Here is a 17,743-nt window from a genome sequence, read left to right as displayed (position 1 = left end):
GAGATGTCTGAGGAAATGCAGCACATATGTATCCACAACACAACAGCAAAAACTGAAAGCTGCAGCTTACCTTGCTCGGGATCCTCAGGTTCTCCACAGGACTGAGGTCTGTCATGCTTTCCTGGGGGCTCTTCAGGCCCTGTCAAAACAAGAGTCAATATTAGACTTCAAAACCCCCAAAAAAGTAACCTCAACGGTTTACACCGCTGTAACCTGCCCCTGTTCAGCACACTACCGCATACAGCATACAGTGGAAGCGACGGACAGATGAAGTGACAACGATATGCTCTGGTGTGTAGCTTAGTGGAGTCTAACATTACTGCAGTGCAAGATGAGAACTTCCCCAACCGCCCAGTTCCCACTGTTGTGCACTGTTGTTGTGCTCGTCTCGTGCTAAACTCTTACTACTGGGCATTCCCTGTCACTTGGCCTTCGCTGTCTTCAGGTGGGGGCAAATAGTTCGTGTTTGTGACGCAGCCGTTCAACACGCTGCCGTTACTCGGGCTGAATGTGCCCGTTATCGAGCTTCGCGACGAGCTGTCAAATCAGCCAGTTGGCCTCGCGAGCTAGCCTGCTAGCTAGCTAGCAGGTAGCTGTCAAAGACGAACCGGCTGGCAGCTCGGTTGTCGTAGAGCTGCCTTGCTCACCTGCCGCGCCATCAGAGACTTGATCTTCTGCATCGTAAATCCAACTTGTGGCGGTGGACAAATAAATGGACAAAGTTGCAGTTTTGTTCTGTTGTTAACGATGCGCCTCCATCACTACGAGAAGGAAGCCATCGTTGACCGTCACGTGACTGGTACGGCAGGAACGAGAAAATCCCAAACGCATGCTGGGAAAGGTAGTTTTTTAAATATTTTGATTAAATTGAAAATAAATATGGTGTTCTGAATACAAATAATGAACATTATATACAAAAACATTGTATAGCATTAATATTATGATACACGTATTGCTGTCTACTTCTCTGTTCTACCTATAGCTGTCAGGTAAGACATTTTGACATGTCACAGAAGGAAACAGCTGTAAAACTATGGCTGTAGGTCCTGCAACTATAGAGACCCCTGTCACACATCTTCTATTTTCCCAGCCAACAGTGGCATGTAACTGACTTAATTTAGCCCATTACTGTCCTTAAGTAGGCCACAATGTTAAAAACATGTCACCATCCTATAAATCATGATACAAAGGATGCGATTACACTTCCCAACAGTTTAAAGTAGATCAGATTTGATTATCTTGCACCTGCTACAACATTAAAATGCTGCTGACATGTGAGTGCATCAATTATAATAATCCTATATTATTATATACTGTAATGTTAAGGGCCATTGTACTACATCATCAGCATTTATACTTTTCTGAATGCAGACATTTTAATTGACTTTATATCTTCTTTTATCCAAGTTAGGGATATGAGTATACTTGAGCACATAAGTACCACAACTGTCTGTAGATTTCTCTATAGTTTAATATACCGTATATGGTATTCTAGTTTCTGTTATTCAGCATGTATAATTTAGTCTCAAACAGGTTAGTATGTATATATAACTTTGTTTTATTTTTATTTTGTGTGTGTGGCTGCATTATTTAGCAAACCACATTTCTTTTTCTGATCTTGTCATTATGTCAAGCAATGAATGACCCAATGTCATGAAGCTCTATCTCTGCTAAGTAATTAGACTTGTCTCTGCCTGGTTCAAAATAATTACAAAAATGATGCACGCAAACCCATTCAGCCTGTTTTGTAATTGCCTTATTGGGTGTTGTTGCAAGCAGCACTTGGTTAAAAGCAGGAAGCATGCAGCAGCCAGCAGGCACCGTGAGTTCTAGTTCCTGGTTAATAAAGCCTCAGGCTATTTCCCAGTCAAATGAAGGTAAGGTCTCTCTCCTCAGGTGCATTTACTCCACTGTTGTTTGTTAGGCAGTCATCCACAGTGCAGAACCTCCCTTAAAGCATACACTGAGACGGAACAGATGGCAACCTCTACCCAGAGATGCCACCACAAAGACACTGCACACTCAGTTGGTCAGTTCATCAGCTATAATTAGAGCTAGATTCATTAAAATGCTTGTAGTTTTGCAGGGGAGCATCATGCGAAGTATGCTTATGAACCTCATACTGAGGGCTGCAGCATTTTATGACTCTTATTTAGGATGTTTATTGTCCAGTGAACAAGCAAACAAACATATGTGCAATCATTTGTCTTCTAGACATACAGTATATTGTCAATATTCTAAAGTAATAATTTCTCCATAGTTTCGTTTATTTACCGGTAGATTGAACTATAAAGTCTTTGGAAACGAACCACACAAGGTCCAAATCAACTCTAATGTTTGTATTTTAAGAGTTTTAAAAGTTCCAATGTAAAATCTTAGCTTGTGAATTTGGATGTTTTTGTGCTGCAGCATTTGATATGAATTTAAAGAGAAGCACTCAGCACATGAGTGACACAATGGGGAAAGCACAATACTTTGTTAAAAAGCTAAATCATAGCAGAAGGCAGACTGCTGCTGGGAAAAATAACAGAAAAGTAAGAGCACAGGAATCTCTAATAAATGTGTAAATTGCATATAAACTCTGACCTATATTTTCTTAACCAACACTTTTGTGTTTGTGTCTATTTCCTCATCATTCCTCTACCTCTCTTTTACATACACACACACAGACAAGCAAGCACACACACTTTGAAATACTCGTGACAAGGTGTCAGCAGGAGCAGCTGGAGGGAACTCACGCTGAACCATCCGTCTGTTGCTGCCTGTCTCCATATTATGCCAGGTACACAGCAGACCAATGCAACGAGCACTCTGCAGCAATTTGAGACAACAAATACAACTCAAACACTTGCGAAAAGAGAGATAACTGCCAAGACATTAGACAAAGACTGACTGTTCAGCAGCAGAACAACTGACACCTTCGCTGGCTTCAGCTATTTTATTTTTTTTTTCTAGATTTGCGATTGAGAAAGTGTTCATTTCAAGCCATGCAATTGCCATTCTATAAAAAAAGACATATAAAGACAAATATAAATGCAGAAATGGCAGAATAAAGTATACATATGTAAAAATTAGTCAGAATAGTAAACAGTTATATTTATTTATATTTAATAAAGTACAAAACAAGCATGTGAATCCAAACTGTACAATAATTTACGAATTGTTCATTCTTTTCCTTGTTTTAGCATTTCATTACATCCAAGATGAGCAGAAAAAAATGCTACATTTGTGGAAACAGGGTTAAGTGTTTCTATGGGAATAAATAGGTTGGGGACAAACGTAGAAATAGACTAAAGAATCTGCCATATAATCCATGTACAATATTTACAATGAACCTAATTATATTTCATACAAGAGAACGCATTCATCATAACACTTGACAGACTCTCATTGGCGGGAATGTGAAATTAGAAATATATTATTGAGATGGCAAATAAAACCTTAGTAATTAAAATATTTTGACCAGTTTGGGTACCTTACAGGTACCTCATAAGATCATGCTTAAGACTAACTTGCTTGGTTTAATATGACCCAAAGTTTTGAACGAAAAAAGCAAAACGGTTTTAACTTCTGTTGTACTTTCACGTAAAAAGAAATACCAAAAAAACATTTAAGCCATACATACTTCATCTTACAATAATGTCAGCAAAAGTCATTGAACATCTGTCCCAAACTGTGGACAGTAACAGTGCACGATCTAATGGTGTACTCGCCTCCGTCATCCCTTGTGCAAAAAAATGGCCCACCAAAGCCAGAGTTTCAGGCTTAGATAGCAGAGAACAAAGCTGCTCTTCAAGTGAAATAACTGAAAGTTAAATCTCAACTGTCCAACTTAATTCAGTAAACTATGACTGGGGGTTTCAGGAACATGTCTGATCACATCGTAGATGGTGGTGTGCATATCCTGAACTGACTCGAGGCGAGCCAGAGATCTGCATGATGCCTGCAGGACAGAAGGATGAATGGGCACATGAAAAAAAAAAATACACACAACTTGTCAACAATAGACAAAAGCTGAAATTCTTGCTGTGTCATTACTGAATCCATGTGGATGTACAACATGTAAATACCTGTGCTGATTCCATTTTCCCAGGTATAGAGACAAACTCGTAGATGCCAAAGTCTTCTGTTGCATCTTCATGACCTGTTAATACACAGGCTTAAATGTCAGAACAATACAAATTAGTATCTATTATGAGTTAAACTTCACTTTAACATGATATATCACACAATGTAATCACACCATTAAACTGCTTTCCAGTTGGACTCAATTAGACAACCTGACCTTGTTTACTTTTCTACTTAAGCTCCTCCTAACTCAAACCTGTTTTTGGAATGAACCTGGAATGAATTTCAGTTTATTTTGAAAACAGAGGACTTGTTCATCCGTATAACCACCTCAAAATATGATGTAATATATATATATTATATATATATATTTATATACACATGTGTATATATGATGGCGAGAGGCATAATCTATAATCAAAGTGTCCATGATAAGCAGGTAAAAACAAGCATTCGCTCACCTGAACGATGTGGTCGTTTCTGCTCTGAAAGCGGTCTGCCAAAAACAGGCAAAGTATACATAATGTACATATGAAATGGAATTGCATATGTGTATTGATTTCATATTCAAGGCTCTTACCTGTTGTAAATGCTCATAAGCACTGTTGATAACGGTGAGAAAGAGACAGTGGGAAGTAATTATTTACAAATACAGAAGTGACACATTTCTTTATGTTACCTTGTCTTATTAAAATGCAGTAGATACTTTGCCATGGTTACCTTCAGTTTGACTGACATTTGCAAGTTATTTACATTCATGATTAACCTCAACATGTAAGAAATATATGCAGCAAGCCGTTAGCGTTGTTTCACTCATCTCATCATTGAGATTTCAAACATGGAACATGTTAAACAGGGTCCAAAACCACCTCTGTCAAAGCAGCAGAATTAGACATTACCTCTCTTCGGGTGACAGTTTCTACTGAGGAAGAACAGCAATATACAGCCGATGACGAACAAAGAGCAGATAATGGCTGCCAGAGGGGACACAGAGCTGCCATCTTGGGTGTGTTTTTCTTTCCCTGCAAACAAATACAGGAGGGACACTGATATTAATGCTCATTGTTAGCCAAGCTGGCTCGAGGGATGGCAACGTCGGTCCATTGGTCCACCACATTGTTATAGACATCAATAACTCAATTAGTATTAGTGAGTTGGAGTTGGATTTTAGTTGGACACAAAATCTTGTAATTGGTTTGTGAAAAATCATATCAACTGTTTGTTAGATTGATGCAAATCAAATGTGGTGCTAATATACAAGGTCTCTACCCTGGAGGAAACACTTGAATAACATTCCCATTCCAACTCGTCACATAGTTATGCTTTGTCCCTTGGCTTCATTTTCTAACGCACAAATGCACAATCACAGAATTCAAACACCAACACTTGTTACGGTTTAGGTAACAAACACACGTAGTTGGGTTTAAGAGAAACATCATGGTTGGGCTTTAAATAATTACGTAAAGTATGGGAAAAACGGGAAAAACGTCAAAAACATCAAAAACATCAAAAACATCCCTCGCAAAACTTTAGGACACAAACACTGATTTCTTGGTAGAAAGTGTTTGTTTCCACCTCGCCTCCCTCATGGAGCATTTTCTTTGAGCTTCTAATAATGGTTTTCATTGTAGTTACTAGAAAATCTCATATAAACGCTAAAGGGTGCCTGGTGCTTCAATATCAGATGCAGAGGACAATGTGTCGGTATTGGACGCACTGAGAATTAGAACGGGTTGTACTTTGTTTTATGACCAAATATCTGCAAAACTAATGACACTCCCAGCCTCAGCTGCACATTGCTAATAAGCTAAATATTGCATGCTATTTAGTTAAACTAAAATGCAACCTGTTAAATAGTATCTGTTAATCATCAGCACGTTAGCATTTTCACTGTGAGCATGTTAGCTTGCTCTTTTTAGCATTTAGCCTAAAGCAACAGGGCCGCATGCAGCAGCTAGCACATCCCATCTTATTAAAAGGTTAGTCATCAGAGGCTTCTTTGGTAATGTTCATGAGAGGTTTTGCTGCCACTAAAACATAGATGCTGTCATGACTTCCATTGACTCAGTAAACAGCATTTTAAATCATAGACAGTATCAGCAGTGGCCATCAGTGAGCCTTTCCCAGTATCACCAAGACAACAGATTAATGTCGCATTCGGCACACAGAAACTCCACATGCTATAAAACTTAGTCAACAAATACGACAGCTGTTATCCACTGTTTACTTTCCCAGCAACTGAGCTTTAATACAGGCTGCAAGCGCTGGAACCTAGCAACAAAGATAAAACGACTGTTTCATCATAGCCATGTATATGTCATGTTATATCCATAACCTGGTTCGACTTTTCACCTGTTATGGACACTCTGGTAAAGTATTTTATCCACCCACATATTCCAAAAGCTGGCCGGGGTGTTTGTCATTGTCAAGATAAATCTCTCATAGCTCAAAAACCTCTTCTGCTTTTGGCATGGCACAGTGTTTATCTCAGAGGATTCCCAAAATCTCCCCACGCTCTGCTCTTTCCTGCCTTGTTCCACCCTCTACCCACCTGTTCCCAAGCTGGCCACCACCAGAGTAAACTGGGCCTCGTTCTGCTTCTGCGTCACGTTGTTAAAGGCGCGGCAAAGGTACTCTTCTGCCTGGGCCAGTCTGTAGGAGCGCACCTCCAGCCGCGGGCCCTCAGTGATGACCTGGGTGGCGTTGCGGCTCTTAGAGATCCAGACATAGCTGTTGGGTGGGTTGGAGTCAGCCTGGCATTCAAAGAAGGCCAGCTCTCCAGGGTTGATGGTGAACACTTCTCCTGTCCGCAGGCCCTGGCTCGAGTTCACCTCCAGGTTGTAAGGGCCATCTGCAGGGGCAAGAGTGGGTCAGGGAAACATGACAGTTTGCTGCTGATATCATGCGTATTCTCCAGAATGGTTACTTTTCTATGATAAACAGGGTCATAAGGTCGATCCTCAGTCCAGCAGCATGAGATCTTGTGGGGGGGGGGAAGAAAGAGCAGTCCATGCTCTTGAACACAAACATGTAACCAAGAAAACAGCTTTGGTGGATATGTGATAGGAAAATATGAAAACAACTTTGCTTATTAAACCATAAATATCTCTTGCTACAAATTTCTTGCTGAAAAAACTGAATTTAATTTAGGGTTGAATTGGTGCAAATAAATCGAAATAAATAATGTCATACAATATAATTATAACCACAATAGATTTATCTTCTTTATTTATTTTGTAAGATTAGATAGACTTCACTGTGACAAAACACATATAGTGGCAGCCTAGATATTGCAGTCATAATGTGTTGCTTCCAAAGTGAATCGTTGGGTGACTTCAATCAGTTTTAATGTTTTTTGACATTTGTCAAACTCGAATTATGACTTAGAGAAAATGAATATGGCTTTGTCAGTCATACACTAACATTACTAAAAACTGAAGGAGGTATTTAATTAATGGTAATGGTTCTACTTTCCACAGGGTGCTACTGAAAGCCAACACGGACACACTCTGCCTATGCAAACAGGTTATCTCACACAACTGTTCCACATCCTTTACGCCCCATCAATACAGAAATATTAGTTTTGTGAAAATGAAAACACATTCAAATGAACCCATTGAATGATTATGTTCTGGGTGCAACTTCAAAAAAACAGGCCAGTTTATCAGGTTATCTACATGTTTTATGACAGAACAGAGGAGCTCTGTGAGATAAGTCTGCTCCCATGCAAATACCCATAACACATCGTGAGAAAGTAGTCTGATCGCACTGATATTTACATATGACCTACTGCAGTGCAAAGCAAGAGAGACACAACAATAGATCTATAGTATTGGTATTGCAGGAGCTTTGTAGTTTTGGGAGATAAATTCTCTAAAATTATTGAAACTGAACTTTCCACAGGCTATTCTGACCATGTAATGTTAATACATTTGGTTCCACTGTGTGTCAACTTATAAAAATAGTTATATGTGTAATAAATCACACCTATTGACTTACTTGTCTTTCTGGTATTTCTCTTCTTGGTTCATTTAGATTGATCCGGCATAATTACTGGTAGAATGAAGGTCATACCTGTCATGTTGGAGATTTTGACAGTCTAATTCCAGTCCCTGTAATATTTCCCGGGGATTAAGGACTTCATTTAGCTATAAACTATCATTTCTGGTGTTCATAGCAGCTACTAAAAGTGATCAAAGTGGTTATGAGTTTGAGAAGCTGCTGGCTATGAGACATCAACGTCTCCTTATATTAAATGAACCCCATTGCAAATCTCTGGGTACTAGTTGGGAACTACATTTGCAGTTTCCGGTCGTCTTAGTGCAGGGACAGACAAGTAGAAGGAAAAGGAGAACACAGATGGATACTCACAATAGACGTTGAGATCCATGGCCCTGCTGTATCGCACCTGGCTGACAGCGTTGCTGGCCACACAGTGGTAAGTTCCCTTGTCCTCTTTCCTCACAGGACTGATAAACAATGTAGAGTTGTCATGGGAGAAGTGGTGTCCGTAACTGGGACCTAGCGCCACGTTATCCTGTAGCCACTGGAACGTGACTCTTGTTCCTCTCTCCACAGAACAAGTCCAGGTTACATTTGCCTTGTCCTCAACCACCGCATATGATGGGCTCTTCTCAATGACTGGAGTGGACACAGGGACTAAGGAATGGACAAGAAGTTAGGCCTGAGTCCAGAGATGACATCCAACTGATGACATGTGATAGGAAAGTACTCACCGTCCACTGTTACGTGCACAGTTCTCTCCTCCTTGATAACCTGCCCTGTCTTGTTGTGAAACGCTATGTTGAGGTTCAGGTGGTAATCCCCCTCATCGTCCTGGTTCAATTTCCGGATTAGCAAAGACATATTGGGTTCTTTAAAGAGGAGACGGTTGCGGTACATCATGTCAGTGATTGAGGTCTCTTCGGTGAACGACACCAGCGTGGTTCTGATGCCGCTCGGCCTGATGTGGGACCAAGTTCCCTGGATCTCAACATCTTCCAGCGGGAAGCGAGTCTCAACGGACAGGAGCACAGACTTCCCTTCGATACCATGATGGACCGATGAAGGGACGTGGATGAGCTCAGGGCTGGCGTCTGAGTTGGTGAAGTTGGCAGTTATAAGAAGAGGAGAAGGAGGGAAACAAAGACAGTTATTGCACAATCACTGTAGGGGTGTGTGCGTGTAATTAGTTGATGATGATTTGGAATAATTAGGTAATTTTAGGGATGAACAGACAAGGCGCTGCCATGTCTATAAAATTGTCTGCTAGTTAGTCTTCTGAGTGTGTTTCTGCTGGTTTATCACATAGTTATTTTGTCTATTGTTAGTATATTGATTAATGCAGCTTTTTAAAAACCAAACACCCTATAGGGTTGTCACAATATCAGATTTTTACTTTGTGATTATTGTGGCCAAAATTATTCATGATAAAGATACAATCGCATTATTTATACATTATTTGAAAAATAATAATTATGACAAATTCATCTTTAACTTTGTTTATTGCATTTATTTATTTATTGCTTTGCAAATTAATTAAAAAGCAGCTGGGATAGGCTCCAGCGCCCCCGCGACCCTAATGAGGATAAGCGGTATTGAAGATGGATGGATGGATGGATGATAGATGGAAAGAGTCTGTAAAAAATAACTGGATATATGAAATTATTAAAGAGGAGCTGAATTATTTACACAATATTGTATGTGAATTATTCACATGATATGCAATACTTTATCTTTTGAATATGATGGTTAATGCCAATGCCAGTATATCTCAAACAGGGCTATTTTCATTTCAAGATGAACCCATTTTGGTTGTGTCTGACGAATCTCATAATCTATATCCTCGTCTTCAGATTGTCCAGGTCCTGAAACTGCCGTGGGTTAATATTGACTCAGCTCACTACAGATTGTCATTGTTGTCAAACAAGGATGAACCCTGTCTCTTTGATGCCGACTCGCTAAGCAAACACTTGGGCTGTCTGAAGTAACTAGATAACTGTTGACCTATTGCATCAGGCTGTCTGTTAAAGCACTGGCTATAGTTGCCAGGTCAGTTAATGTGCTGGTAACCAGCTCGAAACCACTTGGAATAATAACACCAAGAGCAGCAGCAATTGTCATTCCAGCTGGAAGTTTTACCTGTCATATTAATACGCTTACTCAGTATGTTGTACAGCTGAAATGATCCCGTCTATAATTTTCTACTATCTTCCATATATTACATTTCAAGGAACATAAATATCAGATCAGAGCTGCGACCTGGTGGTTTCATTTGACAGCACTGTTTTGACTCTTTCCAACTTCCCTTTCTGGGTATTACTTTTTGACAAGATAAAAGTGAGCGACTGAGTTTGGATACCAGGTTGAGATAAGCGGCAGCATGTGAGTAGGCAGAACTGTGAAACAAACTCTCTAAAAACCTCTCACTTTTCTCTAACTTGTGTCACTTCTGGTTGTCTATCCTCTCTTTCTCAGTTGCAGTATTAAAGGACTTGGGGGAGGTGGAAAATATTAATAAGAGACTGTTAATTTGCTACATGATTTCACGTCATTTAGGTGTGTTACATCTCGTGCCATAACATCTTGAATGAAACTAGAGGAAAGCTCAGAAAAGGGATTTTCATTCTCTCCTTCTCACCATATGTCCCCTCCCATCTCTACCTTCAACACACTTATCTCTTCTTTTCTTTGTCACCCACCCCTCTTCCCTCCCCTCTGACCCATCCACACTTCGTCCCTGGAGACATCCAGCTGGTGTCAGCCAGGTCCTTGGTCACTACTGCCCATCATGCTCATCACAATAGATTCACTGCGTGTCTGGTGTCATGTCCTAAATAATGCAGCCGCCCCATCGACATGTTCCACTCTTACAGGCCTGCAGGCCAGTTTTGTTTGTGTGTGTGTCTGTGTGTGTGTGTGTGTGTGTGTGTGTGTGTGTGTGTGTGTGTGTGTGTGTGTGTTCAGTAGCAGGAGTGTGCCTGTGTTTACACCAGCCTAGATCCAGCGAAAAGGCAGAATGAGGAGGAGTGTGTCGAGCCCGCTCCTTCCCTGTTGTCCCCAAACAACACGGATATTGTTGTGGTGATACCAAGGAGATTACAGTGCCAATGGCTGAGAGGATACCTTCATTTAGTAGACACACACATGGCACACACATTCAAACAACTATTGTGTGGAGACCCACAAGCACCTGCCTCTTATCACCCTCACACACACATCCGAGTTGTTTGGATACTAAATAAAGTCTCCCGCTCCGTGTCAAAACACCAACATTCGCCCGTCCTCTTTCAGATCAGACAAATAGTGCTACTCAAGGAGGGATGATGCTACAAGCATCAAAGTGAGTCCATGTTTCAGAAACTTTTTCTGTTATCAGGTCATGTGAATGTCTGAGTCACAGAGCTGTGGCATCGGCCACTTCTGCTTTCCACAAACACGCTCCTTATGTCTTCACTTACAGCAGACAACCAAATAAAAGCTCATTCTGTCAAGTCACACAGCGGTGGTTATGGAGAGGACATGCAAAACAAACTAAAATCAACTCTAAAAGGAAAGCTTTGAAGACTCAAACGTTGACATTCAAAAGGGCTGAAAAGGTATGCTTCAGTGGTTTTTCCAAAAGGTTTACAATATTAGGAGGGCACATTTAACTTTTTAAAATACAAAAACGCGAAACAGTGATTGTCCTTGAATGTTCTTCACTGCTTTTACATTTTGAAACCCAGTTTCATTACTGCTTCTCTGTCCTGTACCCTTTGAAGACAAAAAGGAGTTCACAAGTTAACATTTTGTTGCTGCGTAGCACAGAAAACTTCCTCAACTCACGCTCAGTTTTACCCTGCCAACCAAGCAAACACAGCAACCCAGTAACTGCCATAGCTGCACCAGCGCAACACTGACAACTCAAGCAAAACATGCCTCCACAACCACTGAACGCTCACCTGTTAGGAAGAAGAGAACCGAGCAGACATAAAGTGCTGTTCTTCCTCTGGCCTCCATGGCATCTTAGTCTCTAGGGATATGTGGGACTTCGGACAGGCAGACAGCGAGTGAGGGATATTGGAAGGAGGAGAGGAATGGAAGAGAAAGAGATGGAGGAGGAGGAGGAGGAGAGAAATGTGACTGGTTGTGGTCATAACATTTGCCAGGGAAATAAGAGGAGCTAGCTTTAGCCTGCATGCAGCCAAGCCCCTCCCATGAGACACCAGGAGGAAAAAGAGGTCCACCTGGCAGAGAGGCAGCACAGCATGGTCCTCTCTGTCTCACACACAGTCACACTCACACACACACACACACACACACACACACACACACACACACACACACACACACACACACACACACAGCTGTCCAAAGGCTGAGGGGTTTCTCTCTGTCAAAGAGAAACTGAGACATGCAACTGTAAAAGGATAATTGAGTCTAATACACCAGCTGTTTGCTGCTTTAGTCCCTGAGGCTGTGAAACAAAGAAAAGGCAGGCAGAGAGATTTGAACTGCTCTTGTCACTCCATTTGGTTAAGTTACTGAGCCTTCGGTGAACACAACGTTCAACAATTAGCTGTAATGTAAATGTCATTATTTTGTAGTCTAGAAATTCGAGGACAGAAAGACAGAGAGAAAAGTGACTGAGGAACGTGGTACAAACACATGTATCACTGACCTTACCTTCAAGATGCAGGCGAGACGCTGACGTAATTGTTTTCAGCCCCCGGGGAACATTGTGCAGACAACATCATTCAACGACAGAGTATTGGAGGGAAATCTGTTTTTGCATTGCTGCTTAACAAAGACTTATTTGTGTCAAAAGCAATGTCAATTTCATTAGTTATATGTATAAAATACTTTTTAAACCATATTCCTCAGAAAAACTTGTTTTTTTTCTTCATGTTGTAATCAGTGCTGGCAGATATCAAAGACAGTCAAAGGTTTGTCTCAATGTGCAAGAGACTAACACAAACAGATACTAAATTGTCTTGTTAAACCTTTAAAAACACACGGAAGACCTTGTTTAGTGACATTTATTCCTACATTGCCATCCTCTGAAAGGATGTGGTGAAACTTGGGACCGAACTGCCCATTGGATAAATTAAGCCATTGTAAGTTTTGTAAATGAGTGCCTAGTTTGGTGATGGCACCATTAAATGCACTGATTGTTATCACTGTTGTCGAGCACTCCATTGGATGTCCATTTGCTGAGAAATCTGATAAAACTGAGGTTTGGTCACATCAATAAGGTATTTGTTAGAGAAAACAGGATTTGTGGGAAACACAATTTGAATGAATACAGTCTATGAAATGTAATATTGTTTTATTAAAGGGAAAAGAGTCAATGTATTTTTGTACCTTCACTGTATGAAGCAGCGGCTCTCCTCAGAACCTGCAAGTTTATTCTCCACCTTTAGATGGGGTCAGTGCATCATCTATTGGACAACAATTGCTAAAGGCTTTTTTTTTTAAATGACATGTGTTCAGCAGCTTATAATAAGTTGAAGGGTTTGTTTGTATGTGTTAATTGTAACTATTTGTATTGAAGCGTTAGACTTATTTAATTGTGCTTACTCTGGCATTGCATGGCTCTGTGGTTCCCACACTTTTTGACTTTGAAAGGCCTGAGGTAGTTGTGTTTTCTTTAAACAATTAAAGACACTAATAAAAGTAATCAGAATTTGTAAACATAACAGATTATTTACCTTGTACTTCCACAAACAGTATGATTATGTATCATTATGCTGTTTCAAGTGAAAACAAAAAGCACCTCACAAATGTGGTGATTTTGAATTTTTCAGAAATGTTGTTGATTTTTATTCAAAGGGAACAACATGTTGGCATAACACTGGGGGGTATGGAGAAAGAGAAACAGCTTACTGTGGCTAATGGGCTAGGTTTATATATGACTTTACTGGGACCTTTTGACTTGCAAATCCCTGTGGTGAGTGATGAGTTATACAAGTTGATCCAGCCTTGAGCTGAGACATATTTATCAGGGTCAAGATGAATTGTCCTAGTTTGGATGTTCAGTAATGACAACATGACAGAAGGTTTCACATGTCTGCCCATGCTGCTCCTGTTTGCTGTCCTGGCTCCTCAGTGGTGGAACGAGCTCCCCACTGACATCAGGACAGCAGAAAGTCTCTTCTGCCGGAAACTAAAATAAACATCTTTTTCGACTATACCTTGAATAAAAAACGATTAGCACTTCAGTGGCACTTGCTTATGGTATTTTTGTAGTTTCTTTGAAGAAATGTTACTTTCTTGATTCTTGTTGTTCTGAGTTTGTACTCTTGGTTTAATGCACTTATTGTAAGTCGCTTTGGATAAAAGCGTCAGCTAAATGACATGTAATGTAATGTAATGTCGTGAATGAAACAATCAACGGGAGCTATCTGACATAATGTATCAATCTGGTCTGGCCTGAAATATGTAAGAGCATTGTATGGCCTGAAATGGCCTTTTTGGACCGCTTAAGACCAGGACAAAGCAGCTGAGTGACACACACACACACATACGCACGCACGCACGCACACACACACACACACACACACACACACACACACACACACACACACACACACACACACACACACACACACACACACACACACACACACACCACACCACACACACACACAACCTCATATGGGGGCCATCTTGCTGTGTTAAAATATGTCACATTTTCCATTTTCAGCCTCCAAAGCCCATGTGACTGTTGCCACACTTCACCACAACTACCCCTCTGTACCGTTTACCTCCCGCCGCCTCTCACTCCTCCACCTCGTCCTCATCATATTATCTCGTTGTCCTCATTCTTGTAGCACCAAATCATTTTCCTACTGATGATTTATTCCAACCCAAACCCCTCCTCTCTCGTTTTTCATGTCGTCTTTGCTCCTCTTGATCGGCAGATCCTCTTTTCTCTCCTCCGCAACATCTGTAAATATCTCTTCTCCTCTACACTAATCTTCTTCTTTTCCTTCTTCTTCTCTGTCTCTTTGTGATCTTTCCTCTTCTCCTCTTGCATTCCTCCTCTACTCTAGCAGCCTTGGCTTCCAGCTGCAGATACTCAGAGCAGACACAGCACACCAGCCCACATCAAGGCCACACTATTGGCACATGTGTGTGCATGTGCATGTGTGTGTGTGTGTGTATGCGTCTGTGTGTCTGGAGTAGTCGTTACAGTGGGGCCACATAGGGTGTCAGCAGCCTACTGTGATATACTTTGGGCTCCCATACATATTTCTGTAGAAATGTGGATTTAAATATAACTGTAGCTGTTTCATTATGTTTAAAGGGCCTTATATGTCGTCAGTGAGGGTGTTGAAGTGCAGGATTAACACATATGTCACCTACATGTAACACCAGTTCAAGTTATGGTAAAGAATATTTCACAGTCAACGCAAGCCCTCACACTTGGCAATCCATTACTGTGCGACTAAAAAGAGAAGCAAGCCTGTACAGTTGTGCCTTGAAGGTTTGTTGATAAGAGGATGACACTCCTTGGATGACAACCTGAAATGCTACATATGCTTTATATGAAGAAATGTTTGCCTATAGCTGAAAGAGAACAAGAGATAGAAAGTGGGGTTAAGTGGAGCAGTGAGGCAGCAAAGAAAAGGGGCGGGGATGTCTGCACGACCTGCGAGTAATTTGATTGGATGACAAAGTTTCATTCACACACAAAGATTTATAACAGTGGGAAACAGAATGTTGGACACACACGCTGCACTGTCTTTGTGCGTGCATGTGTGTGGACGCAGGCGTATGTTTTCCCCTCTTGCTTGTGAATAGCCCTTTTTTTTTTTTTTTTTTACTGCTGCACCGTTGAACCCTTCTATCTCTCTCTGGATCTGACTGTTGTTGCCTAAATAGCACCTTGACTTCACGAACCATGTGTTTGACCCAGAGCGCGCAGGTTGAGTCAAAGTGAATCTTTCAAAGAGATCTCTGCATTTTCAACAACAGTCAAAACATTGTATTTCCGTATGTGTGTGTGTGTGTGTATGAATATGATGCAAATGTGTCCCAAAGCAAACATGTAAATATGCTTCTACAAGCGACATCTTTTTTTTCTTCCTTTATTAAGTTGCAAATACTGCTTAGTGTGTGTGTAGGTGTGTGTGTGTGTGTGTGTGTGTGTGTGTGTGTGTGTGTGCGTGCGTGTGTGCGTGCATGTGCGTGCGAGTGTGCGTGTGTGAGAGAGAGAGAGAAAGAGAGAGAGACTGTGTGTCTGGTGGCAAGAGCCTCACCCCTTTAATGCATTCCACTATCTCGCGCCCACGCACTCGCCATGTGACCCGCAGTCAATGACAGGAAATAAGCCGATGTCAAATCCTGCTGCTTGCAACTCAGATCCTCTTCTGCTTCCAGTCAAGACTCTGAGTGCTCAAACCCTAACACACCCACAGCTGCACAGAGCTCAATGTACATCTATAAGAGCATAGCTGCATTCTTTCCCCAGTCTGTGTGCACTTTGGTTCCCCTACTGTCATTGCTTAATCTCAGTTGAGTAATTTCTTTCTTAATTCAAAAGACATGGTGTAAATATGATTCAGCACAAACTTCATATACATCTCCTGCTTAAATAATTCATAACATAACGTTTGCATTCACTGCAGCACATGTGGCATGGTATCTGTCAATGGCAGGTGTAGCGCTGATAAATAAAACTTTCCTCAACAGTTGTATTGACATAGTTGACACCCATGTGCACACGCAGACATATTATCTTGTTTCCTGTTCTCCAGTCTAGAGTTCCTTAGAGAGATTAAAAATAAAAGATTCATACTGTGAATGGGTGCTTTTCTGAAACATGTCATTCTGGGGGGAAAGAAAAACACATACTAGACTTAAAGTATGCAACGTGTCGACTCCAGACATGAGTAAGTTAAATGTCTCTGCTGTACAAAGTGTATATTTACTAAACTAGAGAAATGAAAGTTCACAGTTATTTCATCGCAGTAATGACTTTTTAATTAATTCCCTTGCAGCGTTTAGTCCAACACTCACACACACACACATACACACACATCCATGATGTGCACGTGCATGCATACAGAGTCGAGTGGACACAGCCACCTCTATGTTCTCTCCAGCAGTAAACCGTTGGCTGTTAAGACAGACCACAAATGCAGGCTGAAAGGCTGTACTCCCTTTGCTCAGGTCTGTGCTGGTCATCTTTGCTTCACACAGTCGTAAAGCGCAGAATATGGCAAAACAACACTACGCCTGCACCAATCACAGGTAAAAGGGAATATATAAACCTTATTTGACCAGCCTCACTGGCGTAGTAACAGCCTCAAGTAACCTGAGAGGAAAAGGTGGCATTTTGCGACATAATGTCAGACAAAACCATACATGTACTTTCCTGAAAGTAATAATAATAACTTTACTTATATAGAACCTTTAGAAATAGAGTTTACAAAGTCCTTTAACCACACACAGACACACACACACACACACACCTTTGGATCTAACAGAGACCACCTCATTGGCCTCTTTCCTGTCATGGAAGGTGTTGATGTTTAGAGTCACTCCCACAAACTGGTGCTGCTCATGTGTGCACCAGTGTACAGGCTATTTATCAAAAACATTTAACATCATGCTGCATCCTGCATCCCTGCTGCGATGCCCAACACCGGGTGGTCTCTCGCTCCCTCCCCAGAGGTGTCACGGTAAA

At 41.1% G+C, this 17,743-nt stretch overlaps 2 protein-coding genes across 3 annotated transcripts in view; both read right to left on the bottom strand.

Annotated features, from left to right (window-relative positions):
• Positions 1–798, bottom strand: part of vps50 (VPS50 EARP/GARPII complex subunit) — an 81,743-nt gene extending 80,945 nt beyond the window's left edge. Inside the window, 2 exon segments of the mRNA XM_034544669.1 lie at positions 71–139; positions 648–798. Coding sequence (XP_034400560.1) covers positions 71–139; positions 648–680 — 102 coding nt within the window. The 5' untranslated portion in view covers positions 681–798.
• Positions 799–3,077: 2,279 nt separating this feature from the next.
• Positions 3,078–12,295, bottom strand: hepacam2 (HEPACAM family member 2). 2 transcript variants are annotated; one of them, XM_034546046.1, is made up of 9 exons: positions 12,012–12,293; positions 8,805–9,164; positions 8,440–8,727; positions 6,620–6,919; positions 4,968–5,090; positions 4,649–4,670; positions 4,530–4,564; positions 4,071–4,144; positions 3,078–3,943 (listed from the first exon to the last, which is right to left on the bottom strand). In XM_034546046.1, the coding sequence occupies exons 1-9, from the start codon at positions 12,067–12,069 to the stop codon at positions 3,833–3,835; spliced, it is 1,371 nt and encodes a 456-aa protein (XP_034401937.1). In that variant the 5' UTR covers positions 12,070–12,293; the 3' UTR covers positions 3,078–3,832. The 2 variants fall into 2 exon arrangements, with proteins under 2 accessions (XP_034401937.1, XP_034401936.1); XM_034546045.1 differs by having other exon boundaries at positions 3,084–3,943; positions 4,071–4,159; positions 12,012–12,295.
• Positions 12,296–17,743: the final 5,448 nt, after the last annotated feature.

The sequence above is a fragment of the Cyclopterus lumpus genome, chromosome 11 (genome assembly GCF_009769545.1).
Source record: "Cyclopterus lumpus isolate fCycLum1 chromosome 11, fCycLum1.pri, whole genome shotgun sequence".
Taxonomy (NCBI): domain Eukaryota; kingdom Metazoa; phylum Chordata; class Actinopteri; order Perciformes; family Cyclopteridae; genus Cyclopterus; species Cyclopterus lumpus.
Note: the sequence above shows the minus strand (reverse complement) of the source record. Positions and strands in the feature narration are given on the sequence as shown.